The sequence below is a fragment of the Antechinus flavipes genome, chromosome 1 (assembly GCF_016432865.1).
Source record: "Antechinus flavipes isolate AdamAnt ecotype Samford, QLD, Australia chromosome 1, AdamAnt_v2, whole genome shotgun sequence".
NCBI lineage: Eukaryota > Metazoa > Chordata > Mammalia > Dasyuromorphia > Dasyuridae > Antechinus > Antechinus flavipes.
This window is the reverse complement of record NC_067398.1, coordinates 121,342,337-121,368,833: the sequence shown is the minus strand read 5'-3', so window position 1 is coordinate 121,368,833 and position 26,497 is coordinate 121,342,337. Positions and strand designations below refer to the sequence as shown.

The following is a 26,497-nucleotide window of genomic DNA, read 5'->3' as shown; positions in this document are numbered from 1 at the left end:
TTATAGCTTTTTATTTACAAGATATCTGCATGGGTAATTTTTCAGCATTGACCCTTGCAAAATCTTCTCTTCCAACTTTTACCCTTTCCCCTCCTCCCTCCCCTAGATGGCAAGTAGACCCATACATGTTAAATAGGTTAAAGTACATGTTAAATACTATATATATATGTATATATATATACACACACATACATACACATATAAAGGATATGATTTTAAAAATTCATATTATACTACCAGGTTGGATGTCAGAAGTATTTTAGTTTTGTATTTCAAATGACTTTACAATATAACATTAACTTATTTAATCTTTGTATAAAGTAAAATCAGGGTTTTGTTTTTTTTTTCTTTACAGTTACTTGGTGATTGCTGCTTGTGTTCATTTACTTTTTATTCTGGAGAATATTTGATGTTAACATTTTTGGCACTTCAATGGCATGAAAATGTATCTCGATCTAGTAGGTGAGAATTAACTTTTCTTTTAAAAAATAAACAAAACCTGAACCCTATTTTTAAGTTAAATAGATAAATATCCATGGACATCTAGTAGGTGAGAATTAACTTTTCTTTTAAAAATAAACACAATCTAAACCTTATTTTTAAGTTAAATAAATAAATATCTATGGACCCTTCCCTCTATTTTTCAGAATAAGAAAAAGGAAACAAAAGGTTTCCTTGAGGTTGATATTTAAAAATTTGGGCCCCATAGTTCCAGTGATCTTGTGATGGAGAGAGCCATCTACACCCAGAGAGGACTATGGGAACTAAGTGTGGATCAGAACACAGTATTTTCACTTTTTTATTTTTGTTTGCTTGCATTTAGTTTTCTTTCTCATTTTTTCCTTTTTGATCTGATTTTTTTTTTGTTTACAGCATGATAATTGTAGAAATGTGTATAGAAGAATTGCACATATTTAGCAAATGACAAGGTTTACTTGTCATCTGGGAAGAGGTTGGGGGAAAGGAGGGAGAAAAAAATTGGAACACAAGGTTTTGCAAGGGTGAATGTTGAAAATTATCTATGCATATGTTTTGGAAATAAAGCTTTATTAAAAAAAAGGGAAAAAAAAACTGGAGGTCCATAGAGGCAGCAAGAAGAGTCAGTGGATAAGAGTACTGAATTTGGAATTCAAATTTGACTTTACACATTTGATACTTACTAGCTGTGTGATCCTGAACAAGTTGCTTAATCTTGGTTGCCTTACCAAAAAGAACAATTGGGGGCCCATGAAATCTTTGCCTTTTTTATAGTGCTTATTTTCTTAGAGCTGGCAAAGTTTTTAATCATAACATGGTAGAAACTTGATTTATATTGATTTGTAGGGACATACAATTTAGAAAAAGTTTAAAAATTGGAAGTTAAAAATAAATGTGAAGTATTTATACACATGAATTTTTAAACTTTTCTATCAAAATCTTTAACCATTGTATAAGTACAATTGAATAATATTAGCTTACTTAGCACTTTAAGTTTTACCAAGGACTATCGTTAAAACAACCTTGTAATGTAAATAATGCAAATATTTTTAACTACTTTACAAATGATGGAACTGAGACAGATGTGTGAATTGATTTTCTCCAAGTTAACATGTGCTGTAAATAGCAGAACCAATATTTCATTGCCATTCCCTCAACCTTGAATATCCCAGGATATCTAGGGCCAGCAGATCAGGAAGTTTTGAACTATTAATAAAACAGTTAGGTTGCTCTTATTTAACTGATGGTTGTCCTGTTCTACCCCGATGAAATTTTGAGGTATCTTGAAGATTGTCTTTAAAGGTAGAAAACAGTATATGTATATATCTGCTGTTTCAACTATGTTAAATTTTAATTACTTTTTTACAATTTACAATTTTTAGCAACATATGATGAATTTGTTATAATTTCATTATTTTAATTTTTTCAGTTCATTGTCATACCAGGTCCATTGGGCACATCAAGAATGTTTTCTATGCACCTTGATTCCTAAATGTGAATCAGTGAAATCAAGAGGAGCCCTAATTATAGCATTTTCAAGGGATGGCCTTACCCTGGCTGTAACTCTTAATCAAAAAGATCCAAAGGTCAGTAAAACTAATCTCTCTAGCATAGTGGAATCTGTAAAAGCCTGAGTTGAAGTCAACTTAGAATTTCCCTTGATTAAATATATTTTATTGCCTTACAAGTGAGTCTCTAGAATAAATAGTATTTATGGTTTTCAAGCATCTGCTTGGGTAATTCTATTTACAGCTGTAGTCTGGTGTGGGCCAGCTAGGTGGTGCAGTGGATAGAGTGCTGGTCCTGGAGTGAGAAGCATCTGAGTTTACATCCAGCCACAGACACTCAGGAGCTGTGTGATCCTGGGCAGATCACTTAACCCTTCTTTGCCTCAGTTCCAAGGGCAAAAGCCTATAAGGTCCTGTAAAGCCGGACATGATTGAAGGGTGGAATCACAACCACAAATGTTCCAGGCCTCCTCCTTTTGAGCCCTGAAGCCCTTTTTTTGGAAGCGGATACCAACCCTCTGGGGTTGTCCTGCCTGCCTAGGGACCTCTTAATTGGGGATTGGGTTAGAGTGGATCCTTGAATAAGTGGGAAGTCCTAAAAGTCTGTGCTAGGATCCGATTAAGAGTTACGGGGGGCTGTCTGCTTTATTGTATAGCTGAGGAAATTAAGACCCTAGTGGGTAAGATGGCTTGCCCAAGTCATGCAGATGTTAAGTGTCAAAGAAAAGATGGAGATTCAGGTCCTCAGCTGGAGAGCCAGGACTTTTTCTGTTGTGTCTCACGTCATATCTCAGTCTGTGCTTAAAACCCCAGGTTAGCCTCAGGTGTCCAGGTAACTGTAAAACAAGAATTTTAACCTAGAGGCTGGAGATTTGTTTGTTTGTTTTTAAATTTAATGTCTATTTCAGTATAGTTGATTTCCTTTATAATTCTCGGTATTTTCCTTTTCTTCTCTGCATTTATAAACATTTTGAGAAGGGTGTCATAGGCTTGACCACTAACACTGGGTTTGGAGTCATCAGGAAGACTCATTTTCCTGAGTTCAAATTCAACCTCAGATTCTTTCTAGCTATGTGACCCTGGGCAAGTCATGCTGTTTGCTTCAGTTCCTCATCTCTAAAATGAACTGGAGATGAAAATGGTCAACCACTCCAGTGTATTTGCCAAGAAACCCCAAATGGGTCACAAAGAGTTATATATAACAGGAAAAAAAACAACAACACACACGAGTGTGAACATTTGCAAGTTTTTATTTATTTATTCTTTTTTGAATTGACTCTTCATTTAGACTTATAGCAATAGCTTACAAATTCTGGATATGAAGCTTTTTACATTATGTTTGCTGAGAAAAATTTCCCATATCATATGGCTTTTCTTAGTTTGTTTTTCTTGTTCTGTTCTTTATTGAACAATTTGAAAAAAGTTATTAGCTTCATCATAATTATTTCTTTTATTTATTTGAGCAATAAAAACACATTTTCCACATTTGTAGCTACATAATACAATTTTTGTTTTTTAAAAAATTAAACTGGTGTTTATCTAGCTGGACTTTATGGTGTAAGGTGTGGATCTAATTTTTTTCTCCACATTATTATTCAGTTTTTCTGACAGAATTTCTTGAGTTATCAGCAGCTTTTGGTTAGTCATTTAGTTCTATAAGAGGGCATGCTAGTCTTTTTTTTTATTTTTTGCTTAGTACCAGATACTTTTCATAGCAGCTCCTTTATCTTTTTAAGTCAGTGATGGTTAAGTCTCTCTCAGGCATACTTTTTATCTAGTTTTCCTACTTTTTTTCCTCCATGTAAATTTCATGATTTCATTTAATTCCACAAAGTTTACCACTTGTATTACTTCTGGTAATGGGATTTCAAGATCAAAAGGTATAACTAGTTTTATGAACTGATAAAACTTGATTAGGTGCTAAAATTTTGTTTCATTATATCCTGCTATATTGTCTACCTAATTTCTCTACACTTTATTTCTAGTATATTTTTTTTTTTTGAGTCAGGTATTTTAACATAAGTATTCTTTTTAGTATTTTGATCTAAAATAAAAATTCATTGGTAAAGATTTTTGCAGATTACAAAATAAGCCTCACTTATTTTTTTTTTTTTGTATTTGTGTTTGTTTTCTAGGCCACACAAATATTATTTGTAAACATACTGAATTTTGTTGCTCTCCGTGGTAGTCTTAAAGGTTGTAGCAATAAGAATCCTGTGGTTCCATCCAGACTTATTAGGTAAGATCACTTTTAAAGAATGCCAGAATAAGTTTTCTTTTAAAGAAGTTTTAATTTTAGAGTTCTTGGAATTTTACAAATGACAGGGGTCTGCTTTATAGCCATTGTCATTTGTGGGGAATTAGATTCCAGAAGTTCTAATAAAGTCTATGTGGAGTTATGTAATTGAATATGGGAGTCACAACAAATTTGGTAACAATAAAAGGTTTCTGAACACAGTAATCAAAAATTAGTTTAAAATCAAATGTGTATCCAGGGCATTTCTGGTAGTACTTGTCTGTGTTGTACTGCACAGCTTCACTGCTGTCTTGGTTCTGACCGTACAACATATGCCCTTTGCACTGTGCATGCATAAATGCTACCAGAAATACCGTGGCTTTTATTTGGGATTGGGTTGCATAAAAATTCCTTGGTGGGAAAGGGGTTGCAAGTTGAAAAAATTTGAGAATATCTGCTTTAGAGATAGGTGCACAGATGATAGATGCCAGGAGTCAGGAACATTTCAGTTCACATTTGTTCAAATACTTAGTAACACTGGGCAAGTCCACTTAACCTGAGTCTGCCTCAGTTTCCTTAACTGTAAAATGGGGATGTATTAGCATATTGTTTTGAAATTAAATAAGAGAATATTTATGAAGTGCTTTGCCAAATGCCAAACACATTAGAGGTGCTATATAAATGCTTGTCTTTAGGCAAAACTGAAAAGAAGACAAAGTTTGTCTACTTTTCCTCCTTTCTCTTTAGACCATTTCTCCCCAGTTTCCCTTCTTCTTCATAATCAGAATTCTCATTCCTTGAATGCTAGTGTTCTCAACTAAGTATTATATGATTTAGGATTCTCCAGCCAGGGAATTGATCATTCCTTTGGAGGATGGAAAAAAAAAAGTATGCTATCTGTAAATGAACCTGAAGAAGAGGTGGTACCAACTAGTTATGATGAAATTTTCCTGATAAGGAGGGAATCTGATAAAAGATGAGGATGTCATGGCAGAGTTAACAGTTTTAAAGATCTTACTGAACACATTTCTAGAATTAGTGATCCCTACACTATTGATGTAGGCTACTAATCTTGACTAATGCAATTTACAATTATATATGAGTGCCCAGATTTATTCTTCAAATGGATATTTGTATTTTAAAAGTTTTTGTTATCCAAATGGATGTATTTGGTAGAGTGTTATGGAAGAGAGCTTTTTTGCATATAAATATTCCCCAATTAATAAAATACGTAGTTATAACTAACTATACACTATTTACCATATCAACCCCATTAAATTTCTGCCTTTGGAATTTAGAAGAGATCATTACAACGCAACCTACATTTTATTATGAAGAGTTTTGCAAATTTGTTGTACTTTTCTCTTTCTAGGTCCTACTGGGTAGGTGATATTAGCTGGACTCATGATAGCCTTTTTCTGGCCTGCGTATTAAAACGTGGCTCCTTGATTCTCTTGACCTGTTTGGGTGAATTGCTAACTTTGAAAACATTTGGTTGTTCTATAGAATTTGGACCAGCAGAATTTATTCCACTTCATCCACTAATAACATATAGGTGAGAAAGTATAACAACATATAAGTGAGATATAATTTTTAATTGTTTTAATTTGTGATGATATCTTCCTTCCTGGGTGTTACTTGTATACATTTTTTTTTTTTATAATTTCATCTTTCACATTAAGTCTTTCTTTTCTGTCTGTCATTTCAATATCTGTTTCTTATTTATAGTTCTCTCCTATTTCTTATTATGGCTTTACCCTGATGAAAAATTGACATTGTGATCATGTAAGTATTATTATTTACATGTCTTAACAGCATCAGAAAAATATAAAGTTTGCAGTGATTTATTACATTTCTTGTGATTAAATTTCAACTCATTAAAAATTTATAATTCAAAATTAATTTGGCAAATGAACTTTTGCATTTGTCCTAGAAGTTTTATTTTCTTTTTTTTTAATAGCAAGAAACTCTTGTTGATTTTGTTGACATTGTCCTAAACTTTTGAAGTAGGAATATATAAAATATACTTTATTTCTAATATGAATATTACCTCTTTATAGTTTTAATGTAGAATTTAAAGTGATCCAATGAAATATTTGGCTAGTCTAGTCATTGTTTAGATTTATAACTCTGAATTTGTTTATTAGAGAATGACATTTATTAGGCGTAGAGCAAGTTTAGGGAGGTATTTGTGTATTGCAATTAAAATTTTTTTACTTGTATTTCACTTGTATATTAAGTCACAAATGATTTATAATTTATAAGGAAATTAGGAATTCCCATTTTTTATTGTGGTTTAAAATATTTATATTGTAATAGTTTCTAAAACAAAACATAAAGAGTTTTTTACCCATGGAGCAAATTTACAAGATGAAAAAAAGGATATTAATTAGTAGGTATACTTAGTGTAACTTTTCATATATTACTACAGTAATTTAAATTTATGTAATTTTCTCAATATTTGCAGATATCTTTTATCTACTTCTGTTAAGTTGGTGCAGTTGGTCTCTGTCACATTCTATGTGTACAGTCAGGTTAAATTTCTAGCTTTGAGAATTGAATGAAATGTGTATCATAATATAGGACCTCCTTTTTCAGTTCTTCTCTTCCTTCCTATTTCCAATCTAAAAATTTGCAAGAACTGTTATTAAAAATATTAGAGGAACAGTAGATAGAGAAGGATTATTGATAGATGGGATCTAGGAATTATCCTATTATCTATTTATCCTTTCCAGTGCCCATTCCTTTACTTTTTGCCTCAGGTCATTTTCTGAAGAAGACTTTTTGTCAGTACATTTTAGGTGCTTTAAAAATTAATTTATAAAATCGTTTAATTTCAGAGTCATTATTTTTATTAAATTACAGAAATAGCAAAGTTTATTTAGAAGCAGATAAAAATGATTTTTTTCACCACCATTTCCACACTCCTCACCTTATTACTGATTTCTTTTTTTTTTGCTTCATCAACAGAATGCAAATATATCTAACTCTACATTATAAAATTTAATGAATGTTTCTAGAATACTTATGTATGAGACACTGTATTAGGCTTCCTGAGAAATATAAAAATAAAGTTTGTAAACTGTCAAGGACTTTAAAAATCAAATTAGGTTTCTCTTCTATTTTAAATACATTGCTAGGAGAAAAGAAAAAGAGAATCAGTATTGATGAAAATGCTATAATTTGCTGAAAACGTGAAATAATGATAAAAATTTACAAAACATACTTTTTAACACAAAATGCATTATTGTGTTTTCCCCCCCAAAAAAAAGTTTTTGCATTTCATTCTTGCTCTATTATCTTTTTATACTGTTACTTTTTTATTTCTGCTTTTTTGGGGGGGATTTTTTCTTGGAAAACAATATAAAATGGAAGCATTTTATTATTTCCCTGTAAATTTGACTTTTCTAATCCTTTTTTTTTTTAATTTTGGGGTTTGTCTACTAGACCACAGCAATATATACCTCAAGATTCAAGTTATTCCCTTGATTCATCAGCCTCTGATAATGACCCAATGAGACAAAAATTTTCTGTAAAAACACACTCAAGATTACCCTACCTAATTGTCTCTGATGGATATATGGTTACAGTACTTCAATTTTTTGATAATTTATCCCCATCAGTACTTATGAAATCATTTCTACTTGAATCCACCCAAAGACTTGAGAAAATACATCAAATGCTGATATTTCAGGTAAGATAATGTAAAACATTTATATTGCATTATAAAAATTAAAACAATAAATAAAGCCATTTGGTTTTGTACATGAACATTTTTTTGTTATAGAAGAAGTAATGAAAGTATGAGTTTGTAAAGTCTTACATTGTTTCCTTTTATAGTCTAAAGGAAAAAATCTGAGATTACGGTCATTGGATTCACTCCGGTCTTGTCTGCTAAAGCATCAAGGAAACCAAAGTTCAGTTGTCTCTACTATCCCCAGATTCTTACAGGCAGAGGAAGAAATAGGGGAATTGACTGAAAAAATGGTAGATTTGCAGGTACTTGCCCTCATGTTTTATTGTGAGTGATAAGAAGCTATATTGATTTCAGTGCTGCATCAAGAAATAACTTCTCTTTCTTGCTTGTGAAGGGGAAGGAGAATGGGGGACCCTGATTATATCTATAGCATCATTACCCTGACTATATCTATAGCAGCATTCTCTGGATTCTATAGCAACATTGCAGGTATTTGATGTTCTGGTGTTTCTTTCTCATTTCAGGGTCATGAAATAGAAGAAAGTAATAACAGTAAACAATTTTTAAATCATTTTTTCCCTTTTTGGAGTCAGAAAAGTGATTCTTTGTTTGATGAAGTTGAAGAAGGAAGACTAGAATTTGCATCCATGTTTGATACAATTCATGCAAAGGATGATATTAAGGAAAAAGATGATATCATAACAGAACTGCATTCCATCCAGAAAAATCTCCTTGCAGCCTGGAATATTGGAATTTCAAAAAATGTGGAACACAAAAAATTAATGTTCAATTATACAGTAACCTGCATTACTCATTTTTTCTACATTCTTCAGTTTGTAAAATGTCCTTCTCCTAAACAGAATTTTTATTTAAATAAGACTTTAAGGCATAATGCATGGCTGCACTGTGTCTTTCAATTTTTTCATCAATGTTTATCTGTTCAGTATTGGGATTTGAGATACAGACAGGATGTGGGACATTTGGTAAAGCTGACATCACAAACTCTGAAGTTGATATTTGTTCAGCAACAGCAAGATCAGTTATTTTCAGATACTCTTTTGGGTTGTTTCAACTTACTTAAGATGGTTTCTGACAGTCTAAATGGCATATATACTCTTCAGCATCAGGTGATTTCAACATCAGATGATGGAAATAGGACCATAAATCATGAATCATTAGTTGTACCTATTTTTCAAAAATTTTCTAACAACTGTACTCAGAAACCATGGTCATGGAATACTTTTTTAAAGTTACCTCCTCAGGCCATAAATCTTGTTCAAAAGCCAGGCCACAGGTATGATTTTATACTTAAATTACTATGTCACTAAAGGTTTAAATACATTTTGTGTTATTAAAGGCATTATAGAACTCATATTGAATTCAGTACATGTGGAACAAAAGCAATATTTGTAAGAATTTCTTTACATTTTTAACACCTGTACAAATATTTCTAATCAGATACTTGGAAAATATTAACAGTTTAGATTTGGAAATTATATAATTTGGAAAAATTTTACCAGTTTTTGAGTATGCCAAAAAATATTTGTGAAAGTAGCTGTTCAGAATAAAATATATGGTTTTTAGAATTCAAATTAAGACAGATATTCAGAAAATCATAATTACTTATTATATATATAAAAAGTAAGCTACATCTTCATTTCCAATTTGTAAGTTTTTTTTTTTTTAAATAACATACCTAACTTTCTCTCCAGGTTATCCAACCTTTGGCAGCTATTGTATAGGCAAACTTTGTGGTATCAAGCTCATCTAAGTAGGCTGGACCCTAAGGATGACAGACAGTTAACTGAAAGAATATCAAATGAAGAGTCCTTTGTCAGATCCTTATTGTGCCATATTCAGGCTGTTCTACAGACAGCAGGATATTGCTTGAACCAAGCTTTGGAGCTCAAGTCTGTAATTGGTCAGTGTCCAAAAAAGAATTTCAGTCCATGTGATTAAAAATACGTTACTGGTTTTTCTCTCATTTTGGAATCTGTGATAAGTATTTGTCATGTCTGGACTCAAGCCAATGAAATAAAAAGTCATTCTTTTAATGTTTCATTAGGAATAAACAATTTGTATAAAAACAACTTCATGCTAATGAGAGGTATTTTTATCTTTCTATGAGAGTAATTGTACATATTTATATGTAGTTAAATCAGGGTGCATATACTATTTGGTGTTGTGCCTAGATTTTTGTAGGTTTTAAAGCCAAAAGAAACTTTCAATTTAAACATCGTCTATTCCAACTTTCTCATTTTATGAATGGAAAAACAAAGATAGAGAGAAACAAGTTACTTGCTCAAAGTCTTATGTCTATTTAACATCTTCAGAATACTTTTTTCAGTATTGTATTTTATTCCTTTATATTAATATAACAGAGTTGCTAGGCTTTTCCCTTATTATAGAGCTTTTGGGTCACTGTCAATTTTTTTTGCTCTTATAAATGGTATTGCCATGAATATTTTTGGATAATTTTTTTGGTGATTATTTTTCTTTGGTATCTCTTTCCCAGTGTAGGATTACTGGGTCAAATGCTATAAACAATTAAATGGTACTTGTAAATATTGACTGTCTGAAATAGTCTTAATGGGAGGAAAATTATAGTGTTTCTAGTGATATATTTCGTGTAACTATTTGCCAGCTAATAGGAAATGGGTTTGAATAATGCCAATGATAATTGGTTTTCTTTTTTTTTTTTTTTTCCGAGGTGAGGAATACTTTCTTTTGGGATCATATGAAGAATCTGTTCAACTATGGAAGAAAGCACTACAAGAAACCAAAGCATTAGGTAATTGTACTGTCCCCCTAAAAAATGGTTGCCTAATGACCAACTACAATTCTAGGGAATTACAGTGGGAAATTGTATCCTTCTTATAATAGGGAAGACTTAGGGTATGAATTGAGACATATTTTTGGGGTATACAACCAGTGTGGGAATTTGTTTTTGCTTTACTCTGTTTTTGTTATAGAGGGTTTTTTTTTTCCTCAATTGGTGGGAAGTGGGAAGGGAGGGAGAAAATGCAGATCTTAAAATAAAATTTAATTTAAAAAAGAAAAAATTATACATGCTAACTTAGAGTTAACTAAATATGTCATTTGCTCTATGACCTTTAATATATCATGTGAATTAATTGAAAATAACTCCAATCACACTGCTGAAAGCATTTTTTTAATGCCCAGATATAATAGAAAATTGAATCATACTAGTTTTCAAAAAGGTGTATTTTAAAATTTCATCTCAGTGTATCTTACTTCAAATACAGCAAATTCTAGTAATTTCTCAGTTCCAGGTATCTGTGAAGTTTGTGATAGAATCCGTACTGACTTTGGTTACATATTGAAAATAAGAGAAGTTGAAATTGTAATCATTTTTTTTTAAACTGGGGAAGAATTTAGAAATAGGAACTAAAAACTACACATTATTCCTTTGTTTTTTCCTGAAGCATTTTCTTTGCGAAGATATGAAACTTCTGTCTACTAACATGGCTCAGAGAAATTTATCCATACTAAAAGCAGGATCAAACAAAAAGATTTCCATAAAAAGTAATTGAGTAGAATTTCTAGAGGATTGTTTTTTGAGGATGTTATGTCAGACTGAGGTAATAGGATAGTTTCTTCCTGGCTGAAAATACTCTGCTCTATTATTTACTTATTTTTGCAAATTTTTTTCCCCAATTACATGTAAAGAAACCTTTCAACATTTTTTATTAAGATTTTGAGTTTTAAATTTTTCTTTCCTTTCTTCTCCTCCCCAAGATGGTAAGCAATCTGATATCAGTTATACATATGCAATCATGTTAAATAAAGTTCCACATTAGTCACATTGTGAAAGAAAAAATAGATAAAAAAGGGAAAAACCACAAAAAAACCCACCCAAAAGTGAAAATAGTATGTTTTGATCTGCATTCAGACTTCACAGTTTTTTCTCTGGATGTTGATGGCATTTTCCATTATGAATTTTTTGGGAAAGTATTGTTTAGAAGAAGCTTTTTCCCAGCTTTTAAATATCAATCAATAAACATTTGTTAAGTACTGTGAGTGTTAGGGGATATAAAAAGGGCAAAACACAATCCCTGCCCTGAAGGAGCTTGTAAGTCCTGACCACATCAGAAGCCTTTACTTGAGAATGCTTCATGGCGCACAGTTCCTCAGGAGGTTGCCCTACTTTTCTATCTTACCCAGAGCCATTGTTAGTCTACTGTTAGTCAGCCTCCATCAGACTTTTAGATAATTGAGCATTAGTCATCCTGACATCATGTGAAATAAAGTAGAATCTTTTGAAATATGGATAATCCTCATTCAAACCAATTCAGTCTGTTGGATATCAGAGGTCTGCTATGTGCAAAGCACTGCGCTAACTGATACAAAGCCGGGAACTCTGATCTCAGTGAGCATGATTATTTCAGGAGGACAGAGTAAGTACTAATTCATAGCATTAAGAATGACTTACCATTGGAAATGGCAAATGAACTGAGAACTGGAGGTCAGAGAGTGAGGAGAGGCAAAAGGCTAACTGCAGAGAATGGGGAGCAGCAAGGGGATCAGCTTTGCTGAAATGTAAACTGAAGGAGAGTAATGAGAAATAATCCCGGAGGTAAAGATTGTAACTTATTGAGAATGAATGAAGAACGAAGTATTATTAATTTTTTTTGTTTTTAATGGAAATTTAACATGTTGTCATTTGGTCAAGGAGGAAAGAGGACATGCTTTCTTCAGACACGATATTATCTTGCTCAGTTGTATTGTCACCTCTATTGTTATAATTTAAATGATGCTCAAGGAATGTGTGATCACTTGGTTAGAGAAATATTGAGACAGTCTCAGATGTCTGCCAAAGAAGAGGAATATTTTCCAGGTATGTTTTTGTAGAAATATTTCTAATTTTGCTAGTGTCTATGTTTGCTATTAAAAATCTGATGACCTTCCTCCAAGATGAAAAGCTTCTTGATTAGATAATATTGGCTAAATTCTTTCCAAAAGGAATATATATTAACTTTCCAGATATCTTTATTTACTACATTTCTTTTTTTCTTTAACTCTTCATTTATTAAATTGGCTTAGAGAGGTCATCATTTTTCTTAATATGTGCCACAATGTATCTTCATGTCTTGTTCTTTAGTTTAAATTTATTTATTTATTTATTTAAATATTAAATCACTAAGCAGGTAGAAAGATATAAATGCATAATAACTTTGTTAAAGGGATAGGCTTCCTTGGAGAATTAGAAAAATGGGTAAACATGGGAACATAAGGCATACAGTTATAATAGTTTCAACTTGGAAGCTGTTAACAATGAAACATTGTAAATATTTAAAAGAAAGAACATTGATCTAGATTATCATGATTTTCTATGCTAGTTTTATATATAATCTCTTTATCTTGTGATATTTTTGTTATTGTTTGATACTTAGAAACTTTATTAAAGTAACTACTGGGTGCTTTTTTTGAATTGTTCAAATTACTAGAAATCTAACTAATTAGTAAGCATGTTATTATTACCTAGTAGATTTTGTGCAGGTACTATGCTAACCTGGAGGGTAGAGGAAAGGATACAAAAATATAATTGAAGCAGTTTGTGCCCTCAAAGAGCTGTAGGATAGCAACTTGTATATATGTATATATGCTGGGGGAGAGGGAGGATAAGGAAAGCTTCTAAAAATCAGTGACAAAGAGTACATTCTAGGTCTGAGGAGCAGCCAATGCAAAAAGGAGGACACGAGATACGGATTGCTGTGGATGAGGGACAATAAAAAGGCCAGTTTTACAGGGTCATATTGAGAGTGAAGGGAAGAACTATATAGTAGTACTTCTACGCTATTATAGTATAGCCCAAAAGTATTAATTTGATTTCAAGCTTTAATAACATAAAACTGCACTGAAATGTGGGCCACTCTGTATGTAAGAAATGTATTGTAGCCAGCTTGTGAAAATCTTTAAATGTCAAACAGAAAAGTTTATATTTGATCTTAGAATTAATAAGGACCCACTAATTGGGGAAGTGACTTGACTTGTGCTCTAAAAGAATTGGTATCTTTTTTTTGATTTTGGACTTGAGTTTGAGATGCTGTTGAAATAAAACTCAGTACCTGTATTTTTTGATACAAACTGTTCTTAAAGAATGGATTGATGGGGCCTTGACAAATAGAAATCAAGTACTTGAGGATAGAACTTTGTTTCCTTGGAATTTTATATTTTATAGGTTTGGGTCCAAGTCTAGAATATTAAAATGATGTTATTTCTTAGCATTTATCTCAGAGGGAAAAGGGGGACTTAGGATAGTTGCAAAGTGCCCTCAGCAATCCAGTTCCAAATGCTTAGGAGGTAGTTGATGATACAGAATTTAAGTTCAGGAGAAAGGCCAGAGCAGGATCTATGGATCTGGAAATCATGTACCTAGAGATAATGGCAACAGTGGTCACTAAGATGAGAATTTAAAGAAAAAAGCCTAGGACAGTGGCTAAAGCCACAGTTAGGGGACGAGATAGAAATTAAGCTAATTAAACTGTGCATTGCGGCCCCATTTGGGGTTATATAACTAAATGTGGGGGTCATGAAATTGTGATTTATTATCAGTAAATGTTTGATTGTATACCTTTTAAAATATATCTACTTATTTTGAGTCATATAAAAATTTCTCAGGTGAAAAGGGGTTGCAAGTGGAAAAAGTTTAAGAAATTCTTGATATAGAAGATGATCCTGTAAAGGAGATAGCAGAGAGGAGATATCATTTAGGAAGAGAAGAGCAGAGGAATCAGGTGCTTCAGAAACTATCAAAAGAATGAGAACTAAGAAAAGGCTTTTGGATTTGGCAATTAAGATGTTATTTTGGAGAGGGATGTTTCATTTGAGTGATGAAATCAAAAACTTGATTACAAAAGGTTGAGATGTGAATGAAAGGAGAGAAAGTATAAACAAAGATAACTAGACATCTTTTTCCAGGAGAAAAAAGATGAAAAAGAATAGAATTTAAAAGAGTATAGCTTGAGAGAGGACTTGAGAGTCAAATGAATATTAACCACAAATTATAAGTGAGGTGAAAACTAATATGTTTTATATGGGATACTTTTTTATTTGAACATGTTCTTTCCTTTCAAATCTGAAGAAATTAATGGTTCCTTCCTACCTTCCTCAACTTGATTTGTCAAAATTGAGCAATTAGTATTGTTAGAAAAATTATAATTGTCACTTATACAGTACATACTGTTATATACAGTGAACTGCATGTTAAATGTACTACTGGGGAAGTGAGATTGAATTTTCTATTTTAGCTATGTTATATAAATCTTATATGTTTTTAAAACCTGAATTTTAGTAGAGTAATTTAGAATTAATTTTCCAGTTTATGAATGCCAGCTAGTAGTATTCTGGAGTTTTTAAAGTGCATTTTTGAGATAGTTTTCTAAAATAGAAAATAGCTAGGATTATAATTCTTGTATCACTAGATACACAAGTGTAATCACTTGTATAATCACTTGTATCACTAAAATAATCTTGTATTTATTTTAATAAATTCTTATGTTTTAAAATTATTCTGATTTTAGTGCTTGAGCTTATAATTTAGCATTCCTTTTATCTTTAAGGTTAGACACCATAATAGCAAATTATATTTTCATAGTTTTTTTTTTGTCCTTATAGTCTTAAGTATGTTGAATAGTTTTTTATATGAAGAACTGTTGTTAGATTGATGTTTAAAACTTTCCTTCTGAATTGTTCAGAGACCCCTCATACTGTCTATATTTCTGTTGCTTTTTAGTTTCAGAGAGTTTTCATTGTGATTTTGGACTAATCGGAAATGTTCATCCTGAGGCTGCAGTTGTAGTTGTTCAGTGCATGGCTCGATTCATGGCGGCGTATTTCACCAACCAGCAGCTATATGTGCTCCCTCCTCACAATGTGGACATTCTTCCTCCACTTCACATAGAAACAGGTATTTTACTGAAAGGATACTATTTAATAATGCTTCAACTTAAACAATGCTCAAGCAGAGTTTCATCTCATTTATATCTTGTGGTTAATATTCATTTGACTCTCAAGTCCTTTCAAGTTTTCATCTTTTAAATTCTATTCTTTTCATTTTTTTCCTGGAAAAAGTTGTCTAATTATCTTTGTTTATACTTCCTCTCTTATCATTCACTTCTCAGCCTTTTGTAATCAAACTTCTAACCTCATTATTCAAATGAAACAGCCCTTTTCAAAGTAACAGGCATCTCTTAACTATGCTTCTGATTGGACAGCACTTTAAAAAAAGTTCTCTAGCTTGAATTGAGTTGACTTTTGTAATATGAGAATGCCAGTAAGACCAAGGTTATTACTTTCATTGACTGGAAATATTTTATCATCTCTTTTCAGTAATTGATGTTCATAAGGATTCCTGGATTTTTTTAATGCCCTGGTTCTTAAATCATGGGTCACAACTTCATATAGGATCTCATAACTTTATGTGAGAGGGTCATAAAATTATAATTTATTATCAGTAAATGTTTGATTTGTGTATCTGTTTTATATACCTATATACCTGGGGTCATGTAAAAATTTCTTGGGCCAAAAGGAATCATGAATGGAAAAATGTTTAAGAAGCTTGTTTTAATGGAACCTGGACAAGCTTTATTTATAACAGATGTTGTATATATATTTTTTATGAAAGAAAAGGGTTTTTTTGATATCTTTTGAATTGTTTATGAATGATTATAACAGTCTTTTCTTTCTCATCCCCTCAATCTGTGAATCTTCATGTAATTTTTCATATAGAAATATCTGACTTCATTTTCACTTTTCAGATTTTGTGGTTTCTATGACTATTTAGAACAGAATTGCCCTCCATATATTCAGATATACATTCAGAAGTATTAATAAAGCAAAGTTTCATGTATTTATTAGTTCTCATGATTTTAAAATTTTTGATCATTTAGTGAAGTATTGGGTTGAAGTTTACTTTTGTTTTAATCATGTAAAAGATATAGGATTTTAGAATTTCAAGGGACCTTAGAATTCATCTAATCCAGCTGCTTCATATTCTGGATAAGGCAACTGAGATTCAGAGAAGTTAATCGAATTGTTCAGTTGTGTTATATTTGAATAACTGACAATTTGAAAACACATTGTTGCTAAGCATTTTAGAAAATTTTAGAAATTTAGTTTTATTTAATAAGTTTTTTTTTTTAACACCAAACCTCTGATTTCATTGGTATAGGGAACTTTCTTGTATTTTGGAAAAGCAGAAGAGGCACCTGCTGTGCAACTTCCAGTTATAGAGAATTCCCTGGGACACTGAGAGGGAGAAGTGATGTTACTTGTCAGGATTCTGTATCCAATGTGTGTCAAATATAGGAAACGAACATTCACAGATCCTTCTGACTTAGTTCTGAATCCCCTTGGCCACATTGCCATTTATGTTGATAGATAAATTAAAAGTATTTTCATTTGTTCATTAAAACAGGTCCTTAGGGACTTTTGCTTTCCAATACTTCCCAATATATATTACTACATATGTTTATACCTTATCTTGATTAATTAATCACTTGGAAATGATGCTTCTCTATAGCTTCACTGGATCATTCTTTAAAAACTGGAAGAGACTTGAAAGATCATCTGATTCAACTCTCTCATTTTTGCAGATAAAAAAAAAAGGGGGGGCCCAGAGAGGTAAAGTTTACTTAGATAACAAGTAGCACAATTGGTTTGTGAACCCAGGTCATCTAATGTGATAGTCTGCATTTTTTCAGGTGGCTAGGCAGGAAGATCCAAGTTCAAATTCATTGGGCACTTACTAATTGTATAATTATGGGTAAATCATTCTCTGTCTGCCTCAGTTTCCTCAACTGAAAATAAGAATAATAATATCACCTACCTTGCATAGTTATTGTGAGGATTAAATGAGAAAATATTTCCAAAGTGCCTAGCACAATTACCAGTGCATCGTAGGTACTTAATAAATGATTGCTTTTTTCCTTCTTTTTATGTTGTTTTCCATGATCATGTTAAAATTGACTATTTTTCTTTTTTGTTCTTTGGAGTTCAATGGTAATTTTTTGGGTTAACTTTACAATATATAAATATTTTGATGCATAATTTCTATTTTGTTTTGAAACTTTTAATCATACTATAAACTATAAGCAAAAATTTTAGGTCAGTAACATTTATCTTTAGTAGTTTCAGATCCACATTTTTGTATCCTTTTTCTTCTTCATTGGAGAATTCTTCCTTCAGGCACAAGTTCTATGCTTTTAATTACTTTTCTCTTGTTAAAGCTACAAAGTTCTGTCCTGGCTTAGATAAACAGAAACTGTGGGCAATGAATTTAGGTGGATTTACAGATTTAGATAAATTACAATATAGTAAGTATTGTTTGACAGATTATAGGCAGCAGATTTGAGAAACTAAAGAGGAAGTAAACAGTAAGCAAGGCTTGCTGGGTAGAATAGAATGATCAAACTTAAGCTTAAGCTAAACCAAAGCCATAATAGGACAGGGTATAATGCTAGCATGTGAACTGTTGTTGCTCCAGAAGCTCCAGGCTTGATTTCTAACCCTATGATAGTAAATCCCTTTAGTATAATACTTTGTAGAAGGATGAATTAAATAAGTCTTTAGGGCACTAACTTCAAATCTATTAGACTGTATGCAGACATTTTTATATTTGTTGATTGATGTAAATTGTTGTGTAAATGAATCTTGATTAGTGAGTCAAATTCAGATATTTGTCTTTTTATTTGTACAATTCTTATAACTAATGAAAAGGAACTTTTAGAATATGTTAACTATCATTTCAAAATTCCATTTGGATTCTTTGAATTTCTGTAACTTTGTTTTAAAGAAGCCAGTCTAGGATTTCCACTAATACTAAATAAAAAACACTAAATAAACAACAACCAAAAAAACATCCCCCCCCCCCCAAACCCGCAAGCACACTCTCTCTTCCAAATAATCCCAAACCTTAAACAGTTTTACAGTTTGGGACTTTATTGCAGAAAAATGAACCAATCAGCCACTTGGGGAGGTCAATACAGTTAAGAAAGCATGCTGGTATCCTCAAAAATCTCAAGTTGTTTTGTAAATATGTTTAAAATTTTACGTATTTCCTTTTCTTTATTTGTTCACAGAACATTCTGTTCGAATCATTCCTCTACAACATTCTAAGGTGGCAAGTGTTATTAGAGATCAAAATCTATCTTATCTATGGACAGTTGAATATGCTCTTGAATTGCTGTTTATTACTGGTCTGGTCCCAGAGGCTGTGTGGCTTGCTCACAGACTTGGTGATTGGAAGATGGCTGTTTCAATTGGTTTAGCCTTCAAATTATGCTATAAAAGTAACAGCAATTTATCAAGGTGTGTATTTTTCAATTATAAATTCATATTTACCATACCAGTGTCATAATTTTGAGAGTTTAATTTTTGTTTTTACTATTACTTGTATTTCATACAGGAATTTTGTCACATCCAAGTGTATTTATTTCAAATTAATACTCACCTTCAAAGAGGCACTTAATATCTTTAAAGATTAAAAACAGACCTCTTCATTTTTATATAGAAGTTGAAAGAAATTCATTATGTTCTCATTTTTTCTTTTAATTGAGGATTCTAAAGTAATCAAAGTGATTTGTGTTCTATTGTTTTTAAAATTCTGAATAATGTATTTTGATTCTAGATCTTTTATTTGATCTCTGAACATGAAAAGGACAGTATAGTTTTGTGAAAAGAGCTCTGTACTAAGAATTTTAAAAATTAGGCTCTTAGCCCCTGTTCCCATACTGTTGTTTGCCATGAAACCATAAACAAATTTATTTAATTTTGTTTGCCTCATTTTCCTCATTCATAAATCAGGAATAATAATGTTTGTACTATTTGTTTCTTAAAGTATAGTTTTAGACAAGGAACTTGTTAAATTGTAATGTGCTATATTTGTAATATCTGCTATTTTATTATATATAACTATCTTTTTTATAAATTAAAGATATATAATAAACATTGGAATTTTCACTTTTTCTAGAAGGGAATTGACCTTTTCCTTTGTTTTTTTCCTTTCCCAAATGATTTGAGGTGTAAGAAAAAGGACTTAACTCTACAATTAAACATGACTCCAACACGAATTTTTCAGGAAAAACTACAATGTTTTCTAGGTCAGCCAGCATCTTTGAAAGTGGCTAATGAATTGGGTCCTAAATACAAACAGTTTACAGGTATGGTTTCTATCATTTGGAATTACATATATCAGATTAATTTATGTAAGGTCTTTCATGCTATTTCTAAAATCTGTACACAGATTGAACCACATCTTAATTTTATTATCTGAAAAAAGTAGTTTATATTTGCAATTTAAACATCTGAGTTCTCCCAAACTTAGTAAAATTCAAATCATGCTTTAAGACCTTGATGGATCTATGATATTTTTGTGGGTCCTCTTTTTATGTAATATACATACATTCCCTTTATAATTTTTACTGTGGTGCATTTCTTGTTTATATTCTTCCAATAATTCTTCGTAGAGAATCTCTTTAATGTATTGGAGATGAAAGAAATACACACTTTGCTTTCTAGTGTGGCTTCCAGAGTCTTCCTCTACCATATCACTCAGTAACTTTGCTTCTTTAAATCTCTGTTTATATTTCAGTCAGGATTTTAGTAGCCATTATCTACCACCCTTCAGGACACTTTCCCTCATTCTTCAAGGAATTCATTGTCTAGTTCACAGTCTTTCCCTTCTCCCCAACTCCCGTTGGACTTTAACATATATCTTGTCAATCCCTCATCTTGCTTATTTCCCATGACTTACCTCTCCACCCCATATTAGCTGCAGAAATGGTCATAACTTTGATCTTCCTATTATTCACTAAATTTCCTTTATCTGATTATAATTTGTTGTGATTATACCTTCCTTCCGCCTTGCAATCCCTAAGCTTGTTCTTTGTCTTTCCTGTAGCCTCTACTTCCTCTATCATTTAGTTCTTTCTAAGGCTTAAACTTCGTACTGGCTGTCCTGACATCTTGGTAAGTTAACTAACTAGTTAACTAGTTTCATGGTGTCTTATTGGAATCTTCCTTTGCCAAGACTCATCCTTATATTACTCCTTCAATTATTGCCTTCATTCCTTCTAGTCACTTTCTTTTAAATAACAGAGGAAAGATGAAATTATTCAAATTGGGTTCTTGACACTTGATTTTACATATTTTTAACTGGGACTTCATTTTGGCATAGTGATTCTTTTGCTCCTTCCTAATCAATTCACTATTTTACCACAGCAACTTTTCGAGACCTTTTTCTCTCTCCTCAAACCATATTTTTCTCTGATCTTTTCAACCAAAAACTTTGCTTCTTCCAGGCCTCCCCTATCCCTTCTCCCTCTAGCTAAGAAAGATCAAAAGGTGGAGATGCTTGCTCCTTCTGGGACTGCAGCTTGGCAGGGCTCTCAGGTACAACAGTGTCCAGCAGACAGAAAAAGCAGATTGGAGAGACAGACCTGAGACATAAAGGAATGTGGCCTTCAGATTACCTAAAAGCATCCCACTATCTATGAAATATCTATGAAAAAATATTGTAAGGCAAAGGAAAATATTTAAATACTTGATGAGGTAGAGGATCCTTTGGATTTAATTGATGATCTCATCAGCTCCTATGAGTTTAATAATCTATTTATGTGATTCCTAGATTGATAGACACACATACAAACACTCACTCTCTCTGTCTCTCTCTGTCTCTCTCTCTCATATCTTCCTAGGCTCTTGTTGGTGTAACTCAGTGACAAAATGAACTGAGTGCTGGGTGTGGAGTCAAGTGTCAAGAACCCAATTTGAATAATTTCATCTTTTCTCTATTATTTAGAAAAAAGTGACTAGATCCAACTTCAGGTCTAGCCTCAGACACTTCTTAGCGTGATAAGTCACTTAACCTTGTGTACCTCAGTTTCCTCATTTGTAAAATGAGTTGGAGAAGGAAATAGCAAATTATTCCAGTATCTCTGTCAAGAATATCCTCCAGAAAGAAGTCATGAAGAGTTGGACATGACTGAAACGATTAAACAATAAAAAGTTTCTTTATCACCTTTTGGACATCTCTGATTCCATTGTGTCTCAAATAGAATTCATTATCTTTTCCTCATATCTTCCCTCTTCCCAACTTCTCTTTTACTGTCATCTTTCCAATCCCCTGATCTTCGTGTTCTCCTTGATTCTGCTTTCACATCAATCCCATATATCAATCTGTTGTCTACCTTCTCTACATCTTTTATATAACTTTCTTCTCTTGTTACATAGCCAGCTAGCCTGGTGCAATTCCTCATTATCACATGCCTGTAACTATCACAGTAGCTTTTTGGTTGATTTTCCTGGCCTCTTTATTCTGGCCATTCTCCACTCAGTTGCCAAAATGATTTTTCTGAAGCACGAGTATGAACACATCAGCCCTTCCTTGAATTCCAGGGGCTCCCATTGGATCAAATATATAATCTTTTGGCATTTAAAGCTTTTTTTTTTTTGACTCTTGGCTCCTTCCTACCTTCCCAATCTCTTTGGACTCTACTTCTTTTTATTCAGTTGTACAATGCCATCTTCCTTGATGTTCCTCACATATCTCTTTTTATCACATGGCTGTATGTTTGTTGTACTGACTTTATAGTGCCTGAGATGCTTTTTTCCTCATCTGCAATTTTTAGTTTCTTTCAGAGTCATCTCAAATCCTGATCTTTTTTGCTGCTAGTGCCTTTTCTCTGGGATTACCTCCCACTTATACTGAATTTCTTTTACATGCACATTTTTCCCCCATTAAAATGTGAGCTTTCTGAAGGCAAGTTCTACATTTTTTGCTTCTCTTTCTCTGGTATCCCTGGTGCTTAAGCAGAGTATTTGGCAAATAGTAAACACATAATAAATACTTTTAACTCATTTTATATAAATATATACTTTAGAGTTAACCTTTTAAAAAGTTAGGTTTTTAGCTATAAAAATTTATCAATTTCTATAAATTAATGGTTTTAAATTATATTGTTAATGCTTGTCTTCCTATTTTATAGATCCCATTGAAGAAGAAGATGTAGGCCTACTTTTTAATTCCATACAGGAAGTATTGAAAGCAGCAGTTATGGCTGATGCTGATATTCTCTCAGAGACATTTCAGTGTTTGATCGACTCAGCCAAAGACTTCAGTAAGAGGTTATGGGGATTAGTACCTGTGGGCTTGTATCTTCCATCTCCTCCATTATACTGTCCTCAGCCAGCTGTGCTTAATGAGGTAAGTATGTTGAGTTAAAGTTTAAAGTCTTTTGAAACTCAATTCTGTCAATTTTTATTATATTGTATTTTAAAGTGAACTATTTTTCATTTTTATATCTTTTTTGATTTGCAATGTATTCCCCCTTCTTTCCTCTCAGAGAGCCATCTTTTATGGCAAAAAATAAAACAGAGAGAAAAAAACTGTTCAGAAAAAAATTAACATTAAAATAATCTCACATTATATGCATTGTTCCATACCCATAATACCTCACCTCTGCAAAGATTTAGGGCGAGGTGTCTTAGTATATTTCTTTGAGGCCAAGTTTAGTCATTATAATTTGAAATTTTTTTTCCCATTATTTTGTTATTTTTCTTTCCATTTATATTATTGTAGTCATGTACATTTCCTGCTTCTGACTATTTTATTTTGTATCAGTCCATAAAGTTTCCCTTGCTTTTCTATTCATCATCTTCATTGTTTCTTTCAGTATAATAATATTTTGTTAGATTCATATATAACAGCTATTCCTTAGTTTATCAGCAACTAGTATGTTTTTCAGATTCTTCTTTACTAAAAAAAAATTACTTCTATAAATATTTTGTTATTTATGAGACCTTTCTTGTTGCCATTGACTTCCTTAAGGCATATCCTATGGTGGAATCTCTGCATTAAAAGATTTAGACATTTTAGTCACTTTATTTGCATAATTCCAAATTACTTTCCAGATTGGTTGATCCAATTCATAGCTCTGCCTGTCTTTTCACAATCTTTGCAAATTTACTAAATGTGAGATAAACTTCTGGAGTTTGACTTGCCATTTTTTTATTACTGGTGATTTGGAGTATGCAAACATACATGATTATTTATAGTTTTGCAGTCTTTTTGAGAACTTTTCATATCCTTTGACCACTTATCTATTGGGAAATGGCTTTTAGTCTTATATGTTTCTGTTATTTAAGTTATTTTTGATATTTGCTCTATATTAGAGATATTGGATACAAATGTTTTTCCTTATTATCCTTGTTATATTAATTTTGTTCATGTAAAATCTTTTCAATTATATGTAATTGAAGTTATTTTATCTCTTGCATTTGCCTGTGTCTTTAGCTGATTAAAAATTTGCCTTGATTTTGTTTCCTGTAAGGTTTTTGAAAAGAAAACCTTAATAAAAACTCTTCTGAAATATATAAAATCTTTTAAACCATTTATAATTAAGAATAAGTAATTTCATATAACATTCTTAGTAAGTCATTAAGTAATATAACTCTCTGTGTTTATTGTCACAGAACAAATCAAAATTGGATTTCAGAAATTCCAAAAAAATACTTCCAGTATTAAATATGGAAGTATACAATAATTATTTCCAATTTATTATTTGTTATTACTTTACTGTAGAGTCAGGGTCAGAAGCAAGGTTTGAATCTTTGAACAGGAACATTCTGCCCATCATGCTTTGCTGTTTCTCAGCTGATTTCCTTACTATTCCTTGCCTCAAAATAAGAGTCACTATGAATACCATTTTGTAATGGATGGGGAAAATGGAGTCAGCCAGATGTCTCCAGATGTGCTCTGGAAAGAAGCATGACTGGGATCATAATGACATAATAGCCGCTGAAGTCCTGGAAAACACAACAGAGTTTCCTTGAAGCATGAGGATCGAAGTTGGTCGCACTGTCTTCCCCTTGTAATTCTTGAGCAGTTTTTTAGTTGGAAGACAATTAGCTATCATTTCTTTAACTCATTCCCTAATCGAATGAAATAATGTTTTTAAAGCCCTTAGCCAGGCACATAAAGACCTTAATGAACATTTCATTTTTGAGCATATTTCTTCTTTTTTACTTTGCTTTCCTCAGGACCATGGGGATGATCTCTTATTAAAAACTGAGAAAGATTATCGTCAGAAGCTGTCAGGCATCCTTCAGAGAATTCTTCTCCTTTTTCGGGCAGCTTGTTGCTCCTTTCCTGCAGCTCAGTGGTACATCTTAAAATTGAGATGGGCAAGAAAAGTGATGCAAAAGGTAATGTCACCTTCACCCTTGGCCCTCCTGTTTGTCTTCACCCTCCTGACTGATAGAACTTTCTCATCATCTTGATCCTTCTTTTATAGCTCTCTCTTAAACTTACATTGAAATTACAGAGCAAGAGTCTGTTTTATTGTCTCATTGTCTGGAATCAGCCTTTCCTGTTGGATTTCTTGCCATGTGAAATAATTAGTTTTGGGGCTGGCTTCCTAGCTTACCTCATGGAGATTCTGCACAGGCTAGATTTGAAGCTCCCTGAAGTCAGGGAAACATTGTCGTTTTTATTAGTGTCTCCAGCACTTAGCACAAAGCCCTTACTATCTATCGACTGTCCAATTTAATGTGAGGCTATGCTAGAAATAGGACTGTCTGTAGCAAAAGATTAGTCCCCTTTTTCCTTTGTCTCTGAGTGAGATGACTGATGATCAGTCAGCTTTTCTTTCCCACCTTCTTACATGTATTAAACATTAACAAATAGGTTAAAATAAGCTACAGAAACATTTTAGACTTTTTTGCCCATACTGCAGAGCATGACAGGGTTGAATTTTATTTACTTTTCTCAAAAATTTCCTTTGACCAACCATAAACATGTGAAATGTTTTAGATTATAGACTAACATGGGAGAACAATTACCTGTTTTTTCTAAGACTCTTAAAAATAACTAACCATACTTGGCAATTAGGGCTTAAGTCTGTGTTTTTATTTGTGATGTAGAGGTGTGTTCTACAAATGTAGTTCTTCCCTGCACTTTGCATGTGCACTCTAAGATGTCAAAGTCCTTCCCCAGGGGCACACAGCTGGGGGTGTCAGAAACAGGGCTTGAATAACATACTGGATTGCCCTCTGATAAACCATACTAATAAATGATAAGTAAAAAATGATGTTGATTTCATTAGAAAATCAGGCCTAGAGTTCAGAAGACTTTTTAAGTTTTAGTCTTCTCAATTTTTCCTTTAAGGAAGGAAGAGGATAAATAATGTTTTCCTTATTTAAGAGATGATGAAAAAAATAAGACAAGTAATTTGGTTAGATGGATTTTTTTCTCTTTAAAATATATGTAAGCTTCAGAATGATTTAAATGATAAGGCAGGTTTTTTTTTTTTAAGTATAATTGATTCCAGAAAAATTTTAACTGTATATTTATGGCAAAATTTTATATAGTCTCATTTTCCTTTCTATTTGATTAAATTAAGTGTTTGTAGGGCTCCAGAGCTCCTCTATTTTCAAAATTATTCCATTTTGTTTACCCTATGTGCCTGTACTTTTCCACGTTTATTATAATGCTAGTAACCCAAAATATGACATATACATATACTATTATTTATTCAACTCATTCTAAAAAACAACCTA

At 32.2% G+C, this 26,497-nt stretch overlaps 1 protein-coding gene across 1 annotated transcript in view; it reads left to right on the top strand.

Annotated features, from left to right (window-relative positions):
* Nucleotides 1-26,497, top strand: part of CPLANE1 (ciliogenesis and planar polarity effector complex subunit 1) — a 113,818-nt gene that overhangs the window by 5,256 nt on the left and 82,065 nt on the right. Inside the window, exons 5-19 of the mRNA XM_051990098.1 lie at nucleotides 356-462; nucleotides 1,907-2,063; nucleotides 4,121-4,224; nucleotides 5,594-5,776; nucleotides 7,669-7,915; nucleotides 8,062-8,220; nucleotides 8,443-9,212; nucleotides 9,631-9,839; nucleotides 10,629-10,709; nucleotides 12,612-12,776; nucleotides 15,675-15,848; nucleotides 19,021-19,249; nucleotides 19,961-20,100; nucleotides 22,927-23,144; nucleotides 24,980-25,144. Of these exons, the coding sequence (XP_051846058.1) occupies nucleotides 356-462; nucleotides 1,907-2,063; nucleotides 4,121-4,224; nucleotides 5,594-5,776; nucleotides 7,669-7,915; nucleotides 8,062-8,220; nucleotides 8,443-9,212; nucleotides 9,631-9,839; nucleotides 10,629-10,709; nucleotides 12,612-12,776; nucleotides 15,675-15,848; nucleotides 19,021-19,249; nucleotides 19,961-20,100; nucleotides 22,927-23,144; nucleotides 24,980-25,144 (3,108 nt within the window). The remainder of the gene's footprint in view (nucleotides 1-355; nucleotides 463-1,906; nucleotides 2,064-4,120; nucleotides 4,225-5,593; nucleotides 5,777-7,668; nucleotides 7,916-8,061; nucleotides 8,221-8,442; nucleotides 9,213-9,630; nucleotides 9,840-10,628; nucleotides 10,710-12,611; nucleotides 12,777-15,674; nucleotides 15,849-19,020; nucleotides 19,250-19,960; nucleotides 20,101-22,926; nucleotides 23,145-24,979; nucleotides 25,145-26,497) is intronic.